Source organism: Sinohyriopsis cumingii, chromosome 18, assembly GCF_028554795.1.
Source record: "Sinohyriopsis cumingii isolate HCF-2022 chromosome 18, ASM2855479v2, whole genome shotgun sequence".
Lineage (NCBI taxonomy): Eukaryota > Metazoa > Mollusca > Bivalvia > Unionida > Unionidae > Sinohyriopsis > Sinohyriopsis cumingii.
Window position 1 is genome coordinate 31990365 of NC_142978.1, and position 20043 is coordinate 32010407.

The 20043-nt window shown below is 33.6% G+C and overlaps 1 protein-coding gene across 2 annotated transcripts in view; it reads left to right on the forward strand.

Moving 5' to 3' along the window:
- Positions 1-15675, forward strand: part of LOC149776327 (uncharacterized) — a 67295-nt gene extending 51620 nt beyond the window's left edge. For both annotated transcript variants that reach the window (XM_089942830.1, XM_089942829.1), the window contains exons 2-5: positions 3789-4243; positions 10136-11191; positions 11780-11905; positions 12374-15675. In XM_089942830.1, the coding sequence (XP_089798956.1) occupies positions 3823-4243; positions 10136-10632 (918 nt within the window). In that variant the 5' untranslated portion in view covers positions 3789-3822 and the 3' untranslated portion in view covers positions 10633-11191; positions 11780-11905; positions 12374-15675. The remainder of the gene's footprint in view (positions 1-3788; positions 4244-10135; positions 11192-11779; positions 11906-12373) is intronic.
- Positions 15676-20043: the final 4368 nt, after the last annotated feature.

Below are 20043 nucleotides of genomic sequence, written 5' to 3' on the forward strand. Positions count from 1 at the left end.
TAAACAACACCAACATATATATATATATATATATATATATATATATATATATATATATAAAATAAACAACCCCAACACGTAGAATGTGTGACCGGTTTCACTTTATTGCTTCATCAGACTGAATTGAAACTGAATTCACAATCATTGCTTACGTCATTAAATATATTATGTTTCTAAGTGATTAATGATATAAACAATGTGACAAAAAATCAAATATAAAAATAATATATCTTGATATATTATTGACAAATGTTCAATATTTCTTCAGAACCCAATTTATATAGTAAAAGATTATGGTGTGCATAATACTTGTAATCAAGTATTTTATAAATAATTAATCATAATGTATTGAGAATTAATCAAAATGCACTTTCATTTTTAAAACATTAGTTAAGTTATTTTTATGATATTAGTTTATACATTCGCTAGTTAAGTTATTCTGTAAATTAGAATAATATAAAAATATTCTTAACTAATTGTAAAAAGGGGACATAATTAAAAAATGATTAATGAATGTCATATAGTATTTGTTTTTTAAAAAAATATATAATTTAGACCTTTTGGATATACTATATTAAGACGGTGAATCCAACATGTTTCCTTTAGCAGACGTTCCATTTCACAGTCATCTATAATAATAGGTTGAAAGGAGAAATCTTGCAAAGTATGGGAACTCTTGTGAAACTGTACGACAACATGAGATGAGAATGATTGATCGATATCATTTTTTAATATCTGATCCATGTTGGTTCATACGTTTAGATATTTGTTGACTGGTTTGTCCAATATATTGATGCCACATTTTTTGCATGTGGTCAAATAAATAACATTTGATGTTGCACAATTAGTATCATAACGCATATTAAAAGTTTATTTCGTATTATTACTATTGAAATAAGTATCGCCATTAATAAAGCACCAGTGCGAACATTTAGGTCTTTTACATTTAGTTGATGATCCTTTCTATGATTTTTTAAATTCTAATTAGAATTAATTAGAAAATGGATAAGATTTTTAGTCCTTTTATAAGCGATTTAACACTTGCTTTACATGATAATTTTAATAAATCCCAATATTAATTGATAATCTTGCCTATATTAGGCAAACTTGGATTATATTCAATAACAAAAGGAATGATATCATCATTTCTAATTTCGATTTTACATTGTAAAGATTCAAGCTGTGTAAGAGTAGATACTTTTTGGAAAGCGGTATTAATGATGTCAATTGGGTAATTTCTATTTAAAAATGCTGATCTAACTCTGTAAAAGATGATTTAAAAACAGCGACAACGTCATCCGAAATAATTCTTTTATATCTTTTTGTTTGACTATATGGTATCCCGTATATGTATATATATATATATATATATATATATATATATATATATATATATATATATATATATATATATATATATATATATATATATATATATATATATATATATATATATATATATATATATATATATATATATATATATGCATGTATGTATGTATGTGTTATGTATGTATATATATATATATATATATATATATATATATATATATATATATATATATATATATATATATATATATATATATATATATATATATATATATATATATATGCATGTATGTATGTATGTGTTATGTATGTATGTATATATATATATATATATATATATATATATATATATATATATATATATATATATATATATATATATATATATATATATATATATATATATATATATATATATATATATATATCATAGAGTACTGACTGGATGTTAGCCAAAAAAATGGCGTTAAAACCCACACCACCACCAACAACAACCGACTGGGTGACAAAATGGATATATTTTATGAGAGTATCACTTCCCTTTGAATGCGCACCACCTCGGATATTTCTGTGGTACAAATAGCCTTAGATTTTTGTCGGCTTAATAATTTGCAGAATCATCATATAATGTCTCAAATAACACACTCAGAGCATTTTTAGTCGTTGAAAACAAATCTCGCATGTAACTATATTTGGAAATACTTTTGTTCACATGGCACAATATGGCGTCTGAAAGAGACGAAGTCACAGTTGTTACATTATCATCCTGTTCTGTTGCATCATATGTGGTTCACTCCAGCAGAGCTGAATAAGCGAGCACATTAAATTAGGTGGATTACTACAACTGCATACGAGTTTATATCGTGACGAGACTGAAATGGCAAAATGGTGTTCCTATTGACATTTTCTTCGCAAAAATAAAAAGTGCAATCACATCGGACCACCTCGGCTTTTTGTACTGTTGGATTGACGGCGGGATTGACGAAGCATTTGAGAATGTCACTACGGGAGTCTATACTTTACTTCGGGATTTTAACTGTTCCAGCAAGCACTACTGACAGGCGATGCTGTTTTTTGACGTCATGTGATGTATTTAATCTATTATTGCTTTCCATCTTGGGACCTCTCCTCCTACAGTTTGGTCTTGCGAATCACAGTGCACTCGACTTCCGCTCAGGGACAGTGCCATACCCACAATCCTTTCCTTCGGAAGAAGACAATACGTGAATAACAATATTTTTAGTATATTAAATTTTATTATTGGTAATATAATATACTTTATTTTAGTTTGCTTTCCACTTCTAACCATTTTCATGATAGAATTTCATTCATTTGTAACCAAATTTAGTATTTTTTAAAAATTCATGTAAGAGTAATTGTCAGCTAAACGATATGCTACAGGGTTACAGCGCTGCGTAAACTTTCTACCGTATAAATTTGTGTTTCGTTGTTTCTTTGTCCCGATGAACTTGGTTAGTTTTCCAAGGACAAATTTCTTTTAAGATAAAAAAAAGATCTTTGATGTAAGAGAGAAGCTCGACATAAACATTCATGTAGACGAGTGTACTGGCTTGTATCATGACATAAATAACGATCTGAGATTTTTCTAATTTCAGCTCAACATCTGATATTTGTTTATGATCCGTAAATCATAATGTGTGGTATACAGTCAACATTATCAATCATTAGAAGCCCTTGTTTAAATATGTTCACAAGGAATTTCCGGAACGCGGTCATTCTTATCTTGAGAAGTTATGTGTGAACTTCTAAGATAAAACTTAACCAAGATCAGCTTGTGTTGCATCGAGTTTCTGCATGATTGATGGGTATGAAAACGCTGATTTGTATTTTATCTTACACTGTAATAAATGTAAATTTAATGAAACTATGACGTCTTCATGATTTTGTTGTACGTACATGACTGTCTTATTGATATTCTTCCATTCTGCTTGTCTCCTTGCTTTAGTTCATGTTAAAAAGTTTAATGGATAGCCAATTAGTTCAGATAAACAAGACAAGACAGCATCGGTGGCATACAACGGATTTAAGATAATGTAAGTCGTAAACTTCTCGCAGTTCCCTATATGTTGCACATAATGAAACCATTTCCTTCTTGAACACAAAATGTTCATTATCAACATGACTTTCTTTCCATTAATTCAAACATCAATCTATTTAGGCAATCACTGACTGATCGATCGATCGATTGATTGATTGATTGGAGTTGATTTGATTCAGTGATTAGTTTAGGGCTGAAAGGGTGCTGTTTGAATCCTACCTTCTGATCAGACCTGGTCGACCACCATTATACTCCACTTGCCTCAGCACTAAATAAATTACTTAAAGTTATGGTGGGTCGAACAACAAACGAAACATGTCTTTCTCTCCTTTTTGTATCAAGATTGTATGTGCATAACAAATCGTTTTAAAAGATATATCTTTTTGGGAATTTTCAGAATCAGTCGCACTGAGGCTTGTATCTCCATCGACATGTCCATAAGAGTAATGGCGTCGGTCAAGATTATTATGACGTGTTTGGTAGCTGCTGTCTGCATTGGAACCCGAACTTCGGAGGGCAAAATTTTATGGAAATTCCAAAACTCACTTGGCGAGAATGGTGAGACTGGTTCACCAACTAGACTGACTAATTGTACAAATTGTCTAGACAAATTACAAAGAAACATTGAGGAATTATCTCGTATAGATATTATTCGCAGAAGAATTTTGGGATCTATAGGAAGATTACCTTCAGCATATAATCAGAAGTCACAAGACACAACCAGCAATGTCACAAATGACAACAAAGTGGACACCGGAAATATGTTGCGTGTTCAAGGTGACCCGCCTAAACCAGCGCCACGAGAAATAAAACCGGAAGTGCAAGAAATCATCAGCTTTTCCGAGTTGTCAAGTATGTTATTTCTTTATATACTAACCGAGCTCATAATGCTTTTCAAGAAACCTTATGTTCTGTCTATCTGTCTGTCTGTCTGTCTGTCTCTCTCTCGATTTGTTATTTTCTGCCCCGCTCCTGACTCTATCTGCACGTTTCCACCGGAAGCAGCCTGATTATGCTGACTATACTTAAAATTATCTGTCAATAGTACGATTAAACAACGCCATCATATTGTTTGGTAACTGTTTTAGTATGCCAATATAGCTGCATATGAACCGAAGTGGAACTTTAAACAAAATAACTGACTAAACTTTTCCGAAATAAATTATTTAGCTGACTTGCAAAACTATCATTTCACGTGCCAATGAATTTCAACTTCAACCAACGTCAGCTACTACTTAGTGAAATTCTAATCATAAAGTCTTCTCAGGTATGAAAATAAACTGATTTCACAATATTAAATATTACTTTTTAAAAATTAAAAGCAACAAATGTTCCAATGTATTGACGATATTCGAAATAACTGACAATAAAGATCTCATACAAAATCTTTCATCTACCAGAACAACTTTGTCAGCTGGATTATAGAGGAGTAAAAATTATTCCTCACTAGTACATTTCTAATACATGGAAACAATTTCTTTTGTTTTAAAAAAAAGAGAAGAACTAAGCAAAGTCATAATCCGTAAAAACTCGTGCGTGTGTTGTATTTGCGATAATCAAGGTCAATTTCTGTCACCAAAATGAACTAAAAGCATTGAATTAGTGTATGACTATAAAGCAGGGAAACAGCCAGCTTAGTTACCAAAAATCGGACAAGCAGGCTTAATTAACGAATGGATTCTTTTACCTACTGTATGTACACACGTAGAAGCCGAGTCAAACTGCAAACAAATATAGACCCTGATCTGCCGTTGTGTAATGCGCAGGCCGATCAGGGTTGGTGCTGTCTGTTCTGTTGTTTATGCCTAACAGACTTCATAGACCAAGATTTGCCAGCGTATTGTGCAACGGAAGATCTGGGTATCTGCAGTTTGCGGTTGAACGTGGCCTATAAACGAGTACAAACTATTTAGATTAGGGGTCTCAAACACGCGGACCGCATGCGGATCGTCATGCCGTATCCTGTGGCCCGCAAAACGATTGGCGTCACAAAGTGTCATGATAGACAACAAAGGTGGATCGGCCCTTGAGCCACCGATAATGCCCTCATGTGGCCCTCAAGGTTGTCTGAGTTTGAGACCCCTGATCTAGATCGAACATCCGGTCGTTTTAAAGTATTTGTTGTCGTTATCAAGCACATGGGATAAATAATGGCCATTTTCCATCTCAATGCAAATGAATAATATTTTTGGTGGAGAAATTCCACATATCTTTCGTTTTTTTGGAATTTAACATACATACAACATATCCATGAAGCTATAATAACACCAAGTTTACTTTGTCTACTGTAAGAAAAAAAAATAGAAACGTTATTTTCATATTTTGTTTGAGGGTGCGCGTGTGTGTGTGATTTGGATTCTTATCGTAGCTTTAAATAAAATTCAGTCATATCGCTACGATGGCTGCATTGTGACAGTACTTATGTTACGTGTTTAGGCTGGAAGAAACAGTAACACAGGAAAGAGTGAAAACAACAAGCTTTGAAAAAATAAACAAATTATTTATTTCCCTGGAAAAATACTTTAGAAATGAAAAAATAAGAACTTACGTTTTAAGAATATTAATCCAAAAATAATCCAAGAATAATCGACGAATACAATTTTAGAAGTCCTAATAATGAAATGTTATAATGATTTCAAGTTCATGTACCGACGAAGAATCCAAGATGGAAGGCGATGACGTATGCTGTATCCTGTACTGTATTGAGGTCTACAATTCGTTGTTGAAACACAATAAATAATCTGGTGTTTGGATTGATGAAATTTCTTTGTTCAATAATTCTGCATGAGCACTCAAAATATTTCCAGAGAAACGAATTACTCTTTTAGAATCCAAATAATTCGAATAAACATTAAAATGTAATTCCCAAAATGACAACAAAAGCAGCACCTTTACGTCTCAGTGTTAAGAAGCCCAGCTGTGAGATCTCTCTCTAAGCAATGGTTTAAAACCTGATTATCGCGCAAAACAGATGCCCGGATAAGTGTCACGTGATCATGTTTATATCACGTATTCTCAGCATGGGCCTAACAAGAACCAATCATTTTACTCAAAGAATAAAATTTTGAAAAAGTTGTTTACTTCACTAAAGACTATTTACAAGTCATGGGTCACGTATTCAATACAGCCTCGATCTCACTCTTATTATTCCCACAATAAAAATAAATTTTAAAAAAAGACTTGTTGATGTGACTGTTACTAATTTTGAATTAAGGTCGGGAACCAGGTCAGCTTTATGTTTTTATCAAAAATGAACAGTCAAGGTCAAACTATTTTCTGGAAAAAATATGGAGTTCCTAGTAAACAGAACTACATTGTTTTGACATATAATAAAATTAAAAAATAAAACGAATTTAAAACTGACAAGCAATTAAAAATCAGATATAAATTAAATCAAATATACATAACACAGTTTATAGATATGTCTAGCACTGGGACATCATTCCGCAGACATGTTGCATCATGTCCCACCTAGTCACATTATCTTGACACGTGGCCTACCAGTCATAACAATGAACTGTTAGTACGATTTTTATGCATTTAGTATTACTCGGCCAAGGTCGTGCAGTATTGCGCAGAAAGACTCTTCATATGCTCTCATACAAATACAGTAACAGTAAATATCATTCGAAATACTATCAGTCTTATGTCAAGAGTCAACAGCATACTTGAAGATATAATGTAATTTATAGCTAAATAATCGGTTACTAGTTTTACTGTACTACTTTATTACTATACCTTAAATTACTATAACGACACAAGTTTTGAGAGGAACACAAGTTCGTCTCAGAACTATTATCACTGTACTAATTTTGAACTTCATTAAACAAGTGTCATTTCAGCTAATGCATAACTACGAATTGTTCACAAAAATGCTTCCGAAGTGTTGAATTCGAGTCAGGTTTGTGTCCAAATTGAAATGTTTTATAAAAACGTGGTTTAGAACTTTGTTTTAGATATTTGCTTTTAAATATCATTCGTTATCGTTCAATCAATAAGTGTTAGTTTCCTTTAAGTGTTTGCTCGCGCGTATTTATTTAGCAATATACGATGCTAGAAATATATATATATATATATATATATATATATATATATATATATATATATATATATATATATATATATATATATATATATATATATACTTTAATCTCTTCCTGAAACGTCCACTTTTAGTAATTAATGATATTGTTACAAGACAGGGGTCTTTACGTGACCGAGCGGTGTCAAACACTCACGCGATTCCCGCTAGAAGTCATAAGTTCACCCCAAATTTCCAAAGACTTCCATACAATTTCAGTTTTAAATTAGAAATCCCGACGTGTCCGTTCTATAAATAAATTTACTCTATTTCGGGCTAAGGAATATTTCCTTTGCACCGATTTCCAAAAATCAGACAAGCAATCACAAAAATCGAAAAATTCCTTAAAACGGGGCGCTATAACCAAATGCGCATACTCCAATTTATTTAAACAATATTTTTGCCTATACATTTGATGGAGAAAAAAAACACACAAAAAATACAAAACAAAACAAACATACAAACATTTTCAATTTAAATAACATTATTAGTTGTACTGAAAATATTGCATAATGGCCTACTTTCTTTACAGTATTTGCTGCACTACCACCGTTATAGGATCACTTGATTATTTGAGAGATATTGACATGATGCGTGTTATTAAAGAGACATCATTTGATTACTTATCTGCCAAAAACCAGAGTAATTGAGACAAATGGATGAACGACACAAATCAAAATTAAATAAGGGAATGAACAAGCAAACAAGCAAGTGGATAACAATATTTTGCTGAATATTCCTTTGCTTTGACGTGGAAAAAAGTTTCTATGTTTCGTCTGCTAATTCCTGAAGCACATTGCACCAGAGAACCAAGCGAGAACTTGAACTACAACAACGGTGCATACCAATGGACCTTTCATAACACTGCTGTAGAAATGTTTTACAGTCATGATAAGAATAGGACGTCGAGAACGTAAGGTGTCATCTTCACATTCTTTATATAGTCCTCAATGTCAGACTTTTCGCTCTCTTATCTTGTGGCAAAAACAAAGATGCAAACTAGTCATTATCCATGGATGACACATTTCCAAGGATTCGAGTGGACGTATCGTTGGGATCATTGGTGGCGTACAGTTTTGGCCATCATCACTGGTGTCAGTAGATTCTGTGCTAACACTGTACATGGTTCTTCGACGATCATACAGTGATTCGACCTCAGGTGTAGCTTGTATTTGCTTCTCTCTACTGTTGAGATAAAATAGAGTTTGCAATAGTAGCTTAAAAGATCGTTTGGACAAAGAACGTCTAAATTCAAAGAGGGACCAGCTCTTTAATGGAAGTTAGAACTAAGAAAGAGAAAGATTTCGGTTATCTTCTCCGAACGCGCTTCAGTGGAAAATTGCCAAAATTGCAAGCGCTTCCAATATTTCGTAAACTGTTTTTATAAAAACACTCCCAATTTTGCCTTTTAAAATGGGCTTTTAAATTAAACAGGCTTAAAACCCGTGAACATAGTAAACCACCAAAATCTTGGACATCTAATGCGTTGTTTATATATAATATTCCGAAATAATTTTCGTTTTGACTGAAATTGGGTCGATCACAAAATGATGTTGTCTACTCATCTGAATGTTACTAACTATTGTAGATAGCAAATGTTGAAATATGTACATTTGGTATGTATACTTGGAAAATATTTGCGGATGAGAGTACATACGCTTACTTACGAGGCTATTTTTTCCTTGGTCCACTACATGGCCATTGCCAGAAAAAAAGGAACTGAAGTATAATGAGCTAGTTTGTCCAGAAAACGGTTTCTGTTAAAAAGTAAATAGAAATTTTCTTATGTCTTAAGTCGCATTCGTTAGTGCCGGAAAACTAGCCAATGCAAAAATGTGTAAAATGAACAACGTATGAAATGAGTATATCTTTAGGAAAAAAGGTCTCCTAAAAGCCTTTCGGACGTATTTCAACCATTTAGAGTATTTTGACGTTATTTGTTAAAAAGTAACATCTCGTTTTATTTATAATATATTCGCTGTCTTTCGCATCTATTTTGGGCCCTTATATCCTTGAATCCGTCGTGCTTCCGTTTGTTAATGGTTGCTTGTTATCACACTGAAACCTATTCTTTCTGAAACAATTTCAGTCAAACTTGAATTATGGCTTCATTTGATCAAATCGTGAATGAGTTCAATAATGAGCAAAAGTCATGCATATTAATGGAGTCATTTTGTATCTGATGGTCCTTGTGTATGGTCACTCTGGGGAACGTATTTCTTAATCTATTTTGACGAATAGAATCTGTGAATATTTGCTAATATCATTTAGATCCACTGATACCAATGAGGTGATCATGCATCTAATTGGATGAAATTATTCCACCTCTGAAAATCATATTTTTCATCCTACGTTTATCAAATTTAAGCATATCAAGATCTTGGATTATTTCGATCAAGAGAGAGAGATTACGTATACTAATGAAGTGATCCTGCATCTGATTGGCTGAGCGTATTACTCCTTTAGAAACCGCATAACTGATCCGATTTTGTTCAGACTTTGAATATATTCTTCCTTCATCGAGATCTTAGACTGTTTCAGTAATGTGTTAGATCCATGCATATTTATGAGATGATTTTGTTTTTGATTGGCTGAGCTTATTATCTTTCTGGAAGCCTTAAATTCTGATCCAATTTTGAACTGATGGTCATTTTCCTTTTCAGAGAACAATGCAGACGACATTCTAACATTTAAAATTCATACCAAAACGAACTCAGAGAATACTGAAGCAGTCGGAGCTCATCTCTGGATTTTGGTACACAGGAAAAGGCATGCTCGTCGAGGAAACAAGGGGAAGAAAATATTTCTTCAGGTGTCAGAAGTTAACACCAATGGCGTAACACATACGAATCACACAGAAATATTGACCTACCTACGAACACGTGTGAAAAAGACGCGGTGGCAGAAAGTGAGTTTGCCGCTTTCAATTGCACACTCCGTTGTAGAACAGAAGAACAAAACTCTGAACCTTAAAGTGACTTGTTTCGGATGCGGACGATTGGTACAGTTGATCCTACATGAAGAAAGCAACGAGATATATGATGGTAGTGGTAATAGACGACGAAAGCATAAAAAGACAATGAAAAGATTAAGAAATAGTCGGACTATGGCAACGAATCCTTTCTTGGTCATCAGTACCCGCCACAAGATTTCACATTAGATTTTCGCATGTGCCCCCCTCCAATGACCTATTGCTATAGAATTTGGATACTGAAATAAATAATTCGTACTTCCTCATGTTTAGTAATAAAAATGACTTAACCTTTGAAAACATTTGTGTTTCATGCGAACACTTCAATGAGGCAATATTTACAGAAACACAAAATGATTTTATACAAATATAACGATCACGTGAACAGCTGCACTCCTATGCAGCATTGTTTCGAAGCACGGATTTGAGACTATTGTAACCATGAGCCGTTAAATATACTTAAATGTAACCGAAAAGAAATCTTACCTGCCGATGTCAACAATTACAAACAACCAGAATTAAGTGAATTTGACACTGCTGGAGTAATTACACATTTATTTTTCAATCCTGCTCACACTGTGTGCTTTACAATGCAATAAACTGCAGTATTCAGAATTACGCAGAAGTACGATCAGTGCAAGATTCTTCTCATATTTATGGAATACAGAATACACGAAGGATTATGCAGAGAATGTCAGACACTGGCAATGATGATGTGCATGAAACTTTTGGCGCCATTCCGTTCAAGGTAATAATAATAATAATAATAATAATAATAATAATAATAACAATAATAATAATAATAGCAATAATAATAATAATAATAATAATAATAATAATAACAATAATAATAATAAAAATAATAATAAATATAATAATAATAATATTATTATATTATTATTATCACAATTTTTTAAAAATATTATTATTATTATTATTATTATTATTATTATTATTATTAATAATAATATTATTATTATTATTATTATTATTATTATTATTATTAACAACGACAACAACAACAAGAGCAACTTTATTTTAGACAACAGGCAACAACAAAAAATGGTGTCATGAAAACATGCACAGTGATAAAACGCTATTTGTTTATTAATTACTATCATTCTTTGACAGCATTTCAAAAGTTCTTTTTAAAAAAAAGAAAGAAATGAATAATTTATTAGAAAAATTAAGGATACAACTTTAAACCAAATGTTATTTCCAATTTTTAAATAGGTCTACGAATATTAATTGAAAAGAACAAATGGCTGACTATAGCATATGTACCATGATGTTGTCTGATGCAAATGAATGCTATCGTGATGCTAAATGTTTACAGGTTTCAACTGGTAGTTTTTCGTAGCTGCGTTTATTGGGGCCAGATCTCAAATTACGTACTTTGCTAACATGGGAAATCGTTGAGGTGTCTGCAGAGTGGAAAAACAACAAACCAGACTTCATACAGGTACGCAAAAATAAAAAATAAAATTGTCTTAAAGATGTCGTCTATTTAAAGAACTCTGATATTTCTCTTTGTAAAAATTTCGGGCTTTTTTCCCCTTATATTCATAAAATGAGCCATCTTAAAAAAAGGTAAATCAAAACTAATACTGATTTGTTTTATATGAATCTATTTCATGAAATATTCAAATTAATGGAATGATTTGAAAACAATATTCAAAAAAATCAGTTACAATTTTACAGCCTTTTCACTAGAAGCGGGAGAATTGTTTTTGTTTCTAAAACCATCGGTAAAGTCAGAAGATACTGATTCTAAATTTCATTATATCACATTCATCCCATGGGATACCAACCTGAAAGCTCGAAAAGTGTAACTGCAATAAGCAATTTTTTTATCGTTAACTTTATTTTAACGGTGAAACTGGCTTTTTTTTGTTGTTGAAAGAAAGTATTACCAACCTCTTTGTTTCAGGTGACGGAAGAGATGCACCTATTTTCCAAAGACGTTAAGGAATTTGAATTTCCGCATCAAAGAATTTTAATGGGAAAATCTTGAGAAACATGTTCTTACCGGAGAAAAACAAATTACCTCATGAGAACATTTGTGAGAAAACCATTATTTTTAGATCATGATCACTGATTCCCATTAAGAGCAGGCCTCAGACAGTTAAGATCTCTCGTGCTTCCGTGACAGAATCTGGCCTTGTTTGTACTAGATTAATCAACCATACATTACATGTCATCACTAGTGCTTGGCTGTAGTCTTGCATATGTCGTTTACAACTGTCGAGAAAAGGACTAGGAATGCCCAAAATTGTCATGTTTATTGATTGTTTGGACGTCTTGCACAGTGTTTGAGTGACAAAGGGAATTTACTCCATGTAAGAAATACATAAGGCGAGTTATAAAAATTTATATATCAAACTGAAAGCTTCGATGCCAAAATTAAGAAAATTCATAGAAATGGATCCTAAGGATAAATAAATGGGTATCAAACAGCTAGATAATGCAGAAGGACAAGTTTGAAAGGTTACCGCGAGTGCAGTTCGAAAAGACTGAATCACTAATACAGACGAAACTGTGGAGAAAATCGCATCAAACTTCGCACACGAGAACATGAAATTATGATGTTTCCGACAAAGTTTCTTTCATGACGAAAAGTCTAAAAGATAATTTGAAAGGACGAAGAAGAAGGGATTAACTTTTCAAATTGGACCTAACACGGAGCTTAAGAAGAGCTTATCGTCTTCTATAGTTCTAAGCCATATTGTTAATTTTTAAAATTGTAATTGAATGGGCTGATACCTATTATTATAAGGTATATTTATAATTAATTTATAATTTAAAGCATGCTTTTACGTGATTTTTGCCTTTTTGCAGTGTCTAGTCATTCCGTTACGATGGTAAAAAAATGCAAATATTCTTTCTCGGCTGGTTTAGAGACTTTGTTCGTGGGTGGATAAGAGTCCTGTTCACGTCAACGAAAGCATTTAATAGAAACGTCCGTTTGGTATCTGAAATATGAGCCATAAACCATTCTGATTTTTTTTTATCTCTCACTGAAAAGACGCAGTGTCCATGTCAAGCCATTTCGTTACGCCGACGTCATAGCGTAACACGGGCTTCTCAGATTTTACGTCACGGTGGTCAGGTTCAAACTGGTGTTAAAAAGACCTTTTAAAATCAAAGTTATTGATTTTTAAAAAATTAAACAAACGAAGCAAAAGACGAGTTAAACTGTTGCAAAATTGATGTATAAATAACTGGGTTGATAGAATTTTTGTTTGGCTTTAACCGATAGGCTCCAGTTTGTATTTATTTTCATATACATTTGCAATATTTTTTATATTTGTACAACTTAATAATATGCATAAGTGAAACAGAAATACGTTGTAAGTATAAATTAAACAAACCAAAACAAAATATCTTTGTCTTTTAATTTTTTTTTTATAAGAAAATGAAGTTTTCAAGAACTGCTGTAAAAGTTAAATTCTTCGCAGAAAAGGGATTCTCATATTGCATATTTTAGATTTTGATGCAACTGACAAATGGACACTCGTTGAAAACCACAACATGGCAACTATGGATACACCTGATATACAGAAATGTCAACAAGTGAATTCGTATTAATGACTCCAGTTGTCGTAATTTACGCACATGATTGAATGGAATCAATTTTTTTTAATCAACAATAATATGCAGTTAAATTATCTGGCCATGAATGATTTTCTACGATTGTAAATGCACACACACACACACACACACACACACACACACACACAGGTACACACACACACAGACACATGCACACACATATAAAGTAAATACAGTAACTAGTTGTGCATAGCTACAACTTTTTCTGTGCTTTTCTTTAAAAATGTCCTTTGCTAATCATATCTCACTAGAATACACATTTCTATTTCTGACGATTTATCGTAATACCTTCTTTTTATGCCAAGACATGACGTAACACATTTGTATCACATGACTGAGCGAAACTTCACAACATTGGTTCAGAAAATGATGCCAGACAGATGGGATAACTGACCTTCTTTTCCTTCATCATCATCATTATCATCATTTTCTTCTTTATTTTTCCGCTGAGGCAGATTTTTACAGTCACCCTCGAAAACCGAAAATGTTTTTATTTTGTTACAGTGTTCCATTGACAAGTAATGAATCCCAGTGTATCAAATTCACTGTGTTATGGAGAATGCTTATAAATTGACAATATAGGGTTTAACGCCATTTTTAAACTACACATGGCGTACAGTATATTTGGTGCAGGAAGAAATCGAGAAAACGCGGGGAAGAAACACCAAGCCACAGGACGATGCTGGCAAGCCTTATTGCATGCCCACATTCAAGACTCGAACACAGGACGATGCTGGCAAGCCTTATGGCATGCCCACAGTCAAGACTCGAACACTGGACGATACTGGCAAGCCTTATGGCATACCCACAGTCAAGACTCGAACACAGGACGATACTGGGAAGCCTTATGACATGCCCACAATCAAGACTCGAACTCACATCGTCAGGGGTGAGATATGTCAGTGATCTGTAACCACAAGCTCTGAAGACCACTTGTTACCTGGGGCCCATATGAAGAGTCCAAAGTTGTATGGTTTAAAGCGAGCTTTTAAAATGTTTTAATTCGCATAAAATGTTGTTATCGATCATAGTGAATTCTATAAATGCAATATTTTGTTCTTGTCCAGAGGGAATGAAGAGAACTGGTCAAGGCGCCTTGCTGTGGATTGATCCTAAATGTCGATCAAATCGAGCACATTAATTGTTTACCAATCGAAAATAGGCATTGAATTTCTTGCGAAGTTACGCTTTGCTATCCACCACATTTACTCACAAACAAAAGACCACTTTTGATTACTTCTTTATTGCACTGCTAAGGAACTAGAAATATTAAGCAGAAAATCATTGAAAATTTATTAAAAATATGGCTCGCCGTTGTGCCTGGGGCACGTGGAATGCAGATTGTAGTTATCCTGAACGGATTTAATTGGGATTATTTTTATTTTAAAAAATTTCCGAAAGCATAACCAACATAGAAAAATGTCTTCGTTGGAAGAGTGTTAAATTAATTATAATCATGCTTTATATAAAATAAATAAAACTGTTCTAAATTAAATACATTATTTATTGTGCCGGTGAAAATGATAAATACAATGTTACGTTAATTGTATGATCATGTTCGAATTGAATATATTGTTTAGTCACAATATTGGATGCAATATAAAAAGTATTGTATATACGTGTTGTTTTTGTTTGTATATTTCTTACCTTCGATTGTTTTATTTTTTAAAGTAACTACATTTCATTTAAATTGAAAAATAACACTAAAATATATATATATATATATATATATATATATATATATATATATATATATATATATATATATATATATATATATATATATATATATATATATTCCTCATGTGGCTGATATTGATATATTGATAAGGATCAATTTAGTTGTATTCCTTATTTGTAGAATCTGACACGGGTTGCTAATCTCCGATCTTCTTCGCTTCAAAATCCGTATAATCACATGTTAATTTGAGAAAACTTGTGTTAGTTGTTTACACTTTTATCAACAGAAGTTCAAAGCATTAAGCTCGATTAATACCAACTGGTTAAAACGAGTCGTAGTAAATGTACGTAAAATCAAAATTGGTTGCAGCATCACTCAAAGATCGCATGTGCGCGTTATTGTTTTCCAGAGTAACCGACTTGCAGTTTGTATCACCATTTATGAGATGAGCAAACATTTATGCTTCCAGTCCACGTTAGTGGGAAAATGCGACGTACGTAACCTTTTCAACGACAACGACGGTATCAACAATTTGTTTTTGGCTTGGTAAAATGTTTTAATTTATGACAGGCTGTGAATTACTGCATTTTCCGAGAGAAATAATTTTGATAATTTCTACAGTGAAAAACGAAATGTGTTTTGTCAGTATCGCGTCGATGACATTATGACCAAGATATTGTGACTTGTGTGTAGACGCTTGCATTGTCTAGCGGAATGTATGGCCGCCTCGCATGCAGTAGAACCAACTTTAAACCCAAAATTCATAAGTTCCGGTGCTTTTCAAAGCCGATCACTTCTGTTTATGCATTAGGGAATTGTGTACTAAGTGCAAAGATTTACATACCTCAGAAACTGAAGAGCATAGCAAAGTGCAAAACAACGCACCTTCAAAACTGGAGATTCGACAACGGAAGTACTTCAATAAGAATGGGCAATTTTACACTTTACAAAGACATATTTGCACACATAAATTACGGTCAAGAGATATATCAAATTAACCTTATCAAGTCATGAAAATAAACAAAGTAATGGCGGACGTGTTTGGGACTAATTCGTTGCTCTTAACATACAGGCATGAACTCTGAGTTGGTCGGCGTAATGTTAATATCTAAAATTGGATAGTAAATCGCCATGCGGCTATGGTGCAGAGTGTTTCAAACCCATCGACGTGCATATATACATTTTGTCTTCATCTTTAATGTCTTATTTTGGTAGGAAAACATATATGCTGTACTAAAATTTGCTTTACCAATATAGACAAACATTGGAAGAACATAACCGGTTAACGTTGACATTATCGTGCGATATACATTAAGGAAGATACTACTTTGGTTTGTTATACATATTGCTAGCCAATACGTTTGAGCACAAAACATAAAAGACAATTTGCTTGAAACGAGTGAATAACAGATACATTTCATCTCGTGGGTGAAAATCTTGAGTACTATCACTCGCCACTCGTGCAAATATAAGATTTTTCACCCACACGATGTAATGTATTGTCCTTATTTGCACACATTTCCTTGATGGATTCTCTTCACCCTTGGGATGAACTATCACTACTCTCAAAAAATTTAATGGCTACACAATCACTTATCTCTTTGACCATAGTGTTAACGAAAGCGCACGATTTGTTTCCCAAACTTAGGATTGATCCTTACGAAGATAAACCAATTTATCATGCAACACGCTCGCACGAACTTTTGACCTTAGGTAAGTGGTCGCGCGTTTTACAACAGTGCATTGATCGTGTACACTGCATAATGAAGCAGTCATTAACTTACAGAGCGCGATATAGCTTCCTACATATAACACAATTTTCCAGGGTGCAAAATAGGGGGACTCCGAGCTTGGATTGAATAGAATAATTCTTCTAAACCCAATCGAAGCCCTGCTAACATCGTCGCAAGTCTTGTTCGGTCAACGCTACGCTCCTTTATCACATGCGTCTACATCTGTCGAGATTTCCTAGTTTATCACCAGTACACATTAATGCAAATACGTCATAAACAGCACAATCTAACAATCTCCAACACATCCATGAAATCCCCAATTTTATCGATCGATAAGTGACTATACTTGTAAGAGAAATTTTGATTGGCTCTTTCAATCAATGTGAAAGGTCATGTCTAGTCACAATGGCGAGAGATTACACAATCATATCCCTTGCGTTTGATGATGACTGTTACTAGAAGTGGAGTACGTCCCAAACTTCGTCACTAGGAAGCATCGCATTTCACCGTGAAAATGAAATTTCATATTTTACTATAAGTGTCTGCTTCGAAGGGAGTCTGATAAATCAGCCCCTTACCAGTCCTGACACGGACTGACGGTGAACGTCTGTGATAACTATTTTCATACAAGTGATCAGTATATAAACAAAACAAGTATCTAAACTGAATACCAATGTTTGCGGGCAAGAGTGTGCACGGATTTGCACAGATTAAGAAAAGGCTAGCTTATCCCCTTAAAAGCGTCAGTCAGTATCAGTACAGGTTTGAGGCTGATATCGGACTACTTCGGAGATAACAATTAATGCAGATGCTCGATACACAGTGAACTATATATTTTTTATTACGTGATAATTCAACTGCTGTATTTAATGTACTGAAGAATCTTTTGAAGCTCAGATGCAAGATGGGTCCCGCATTTGTTGACAGCTGATTAAATACTGACTCAAGAAACATCGCCAAAGAGTTACCAGCCACATATGAAAAGTGATTAGAGACTTTAACTGAAGTAGTCACAGGCGATGAGACGTGAGTGTATTTTTCTGAACCCGACTCAAAAGAAAATAATTACGTTTGAATCTCAGAATAGGAACAGAAACCCACTACTCTCTGGGCATAGTTGGACAATGAGAGAGTGTTGTACGTATTATTTTCTATGCAAAATGCCTGGTTGTCTCGGTACCAGTGCCTGACTCTTTTATCGTCACTGGGCATTTGTATGTCTCCAAAGTGTTGTCAAAATGCGTGGAATACTACCGAATCAACCGTCTGCGTACCAGCACCCGAGGTATCAATCTACTCCATTGCAACACGCCGACGCATGAATTATCCGTCCTGACAGACGTCCTAAGAAGAACAGCAACCAAACTTAATCATCCATAAAACCCTTAAATTCAGAAAGGATCTTTTTTTTTAACTGAAAATTTGCATTTTGCATTTTTTACAAAGCCAATACAAAGAAATATAGTCGACCCACTGAAATACAATCTACTGCAATTCCGAGTCCATTCTTGTTTTGTTTAAATGATATTAAATTTGACTTTCTGTGACCTGCAGTTTCCGAAAACAACTGAAAAATAAATAAGGATATTGCGCTGTTAATTCAGGGAGGAATAGTCATTTTTGAAATAGGTATAACGCAGACACTAATCCGTACATACGATCGGAACATCGCTCGACCATTTCCGTCAAGTCGTGAAATAATCTCGGAAGTAGTTGTAGGAATACGCATCAATTTGCTGTGTTTGGTGATTACTACCAGGCGGAATGCACCACGTATGTTACGACAGGAAAGTCCGAGAACTATTCGATTGCAACTTTGTCTACTTTCGGCGCCATGTTGTTCCATATGAGCAAAAGTAGTTCATAATATAGTTTTTATAGGCGACATCCGATGTTTATTTCAATACCTGACGGAAATGACCAAATGATATTCCGATCGCCGTATATACTGTGTCTACCTGTGTTGCTGATGTATAATACATATTTTCCCTCACCCATGCTACAGGTAAATCTAGCAGATTTACTAACCTTACTGAAGTTTGAAGAAAAATGTTATTGGAACATGTTTCAATTTTGTCTTGGTCAGCGTGACACGTAACAAATAACATTGATTTATTCGCTATGCCCATCATAAATCGATCATCTAGATAATAAGCCTGCGATGGTTTAATCTTCCTAGTTTTTGGGCTTGATTGATTTTTAATTAGAACCGGCTGCGATAACTCTCCAGGAGATAGAGAGGCAACGTTAACTCAAGGGTTAAGTAGCGGGAAATGACAAAGTAGAGACAACCCGGAGGCAATGTATTCCACTTGGAAATAAGAGAACTCAGTGCAAACGAAATATATAAGCAACAGAGATTAAGAGAGGGAAAAAGGAATGAGAAGAATTTACATTCGACTTGAACGATTTTAATGGATTATCACATTGGCTATCACTAAGAACACTGGTAAATAAATTATATGATAGAAATGAAATGGGTCCATTTCTCTAATTTACTGAACAAGCATAATATCAGATATCGTTTTTGAGTTCATTTGTTCTTCTGTACATTGTGTCTATTCCACCAGCCAC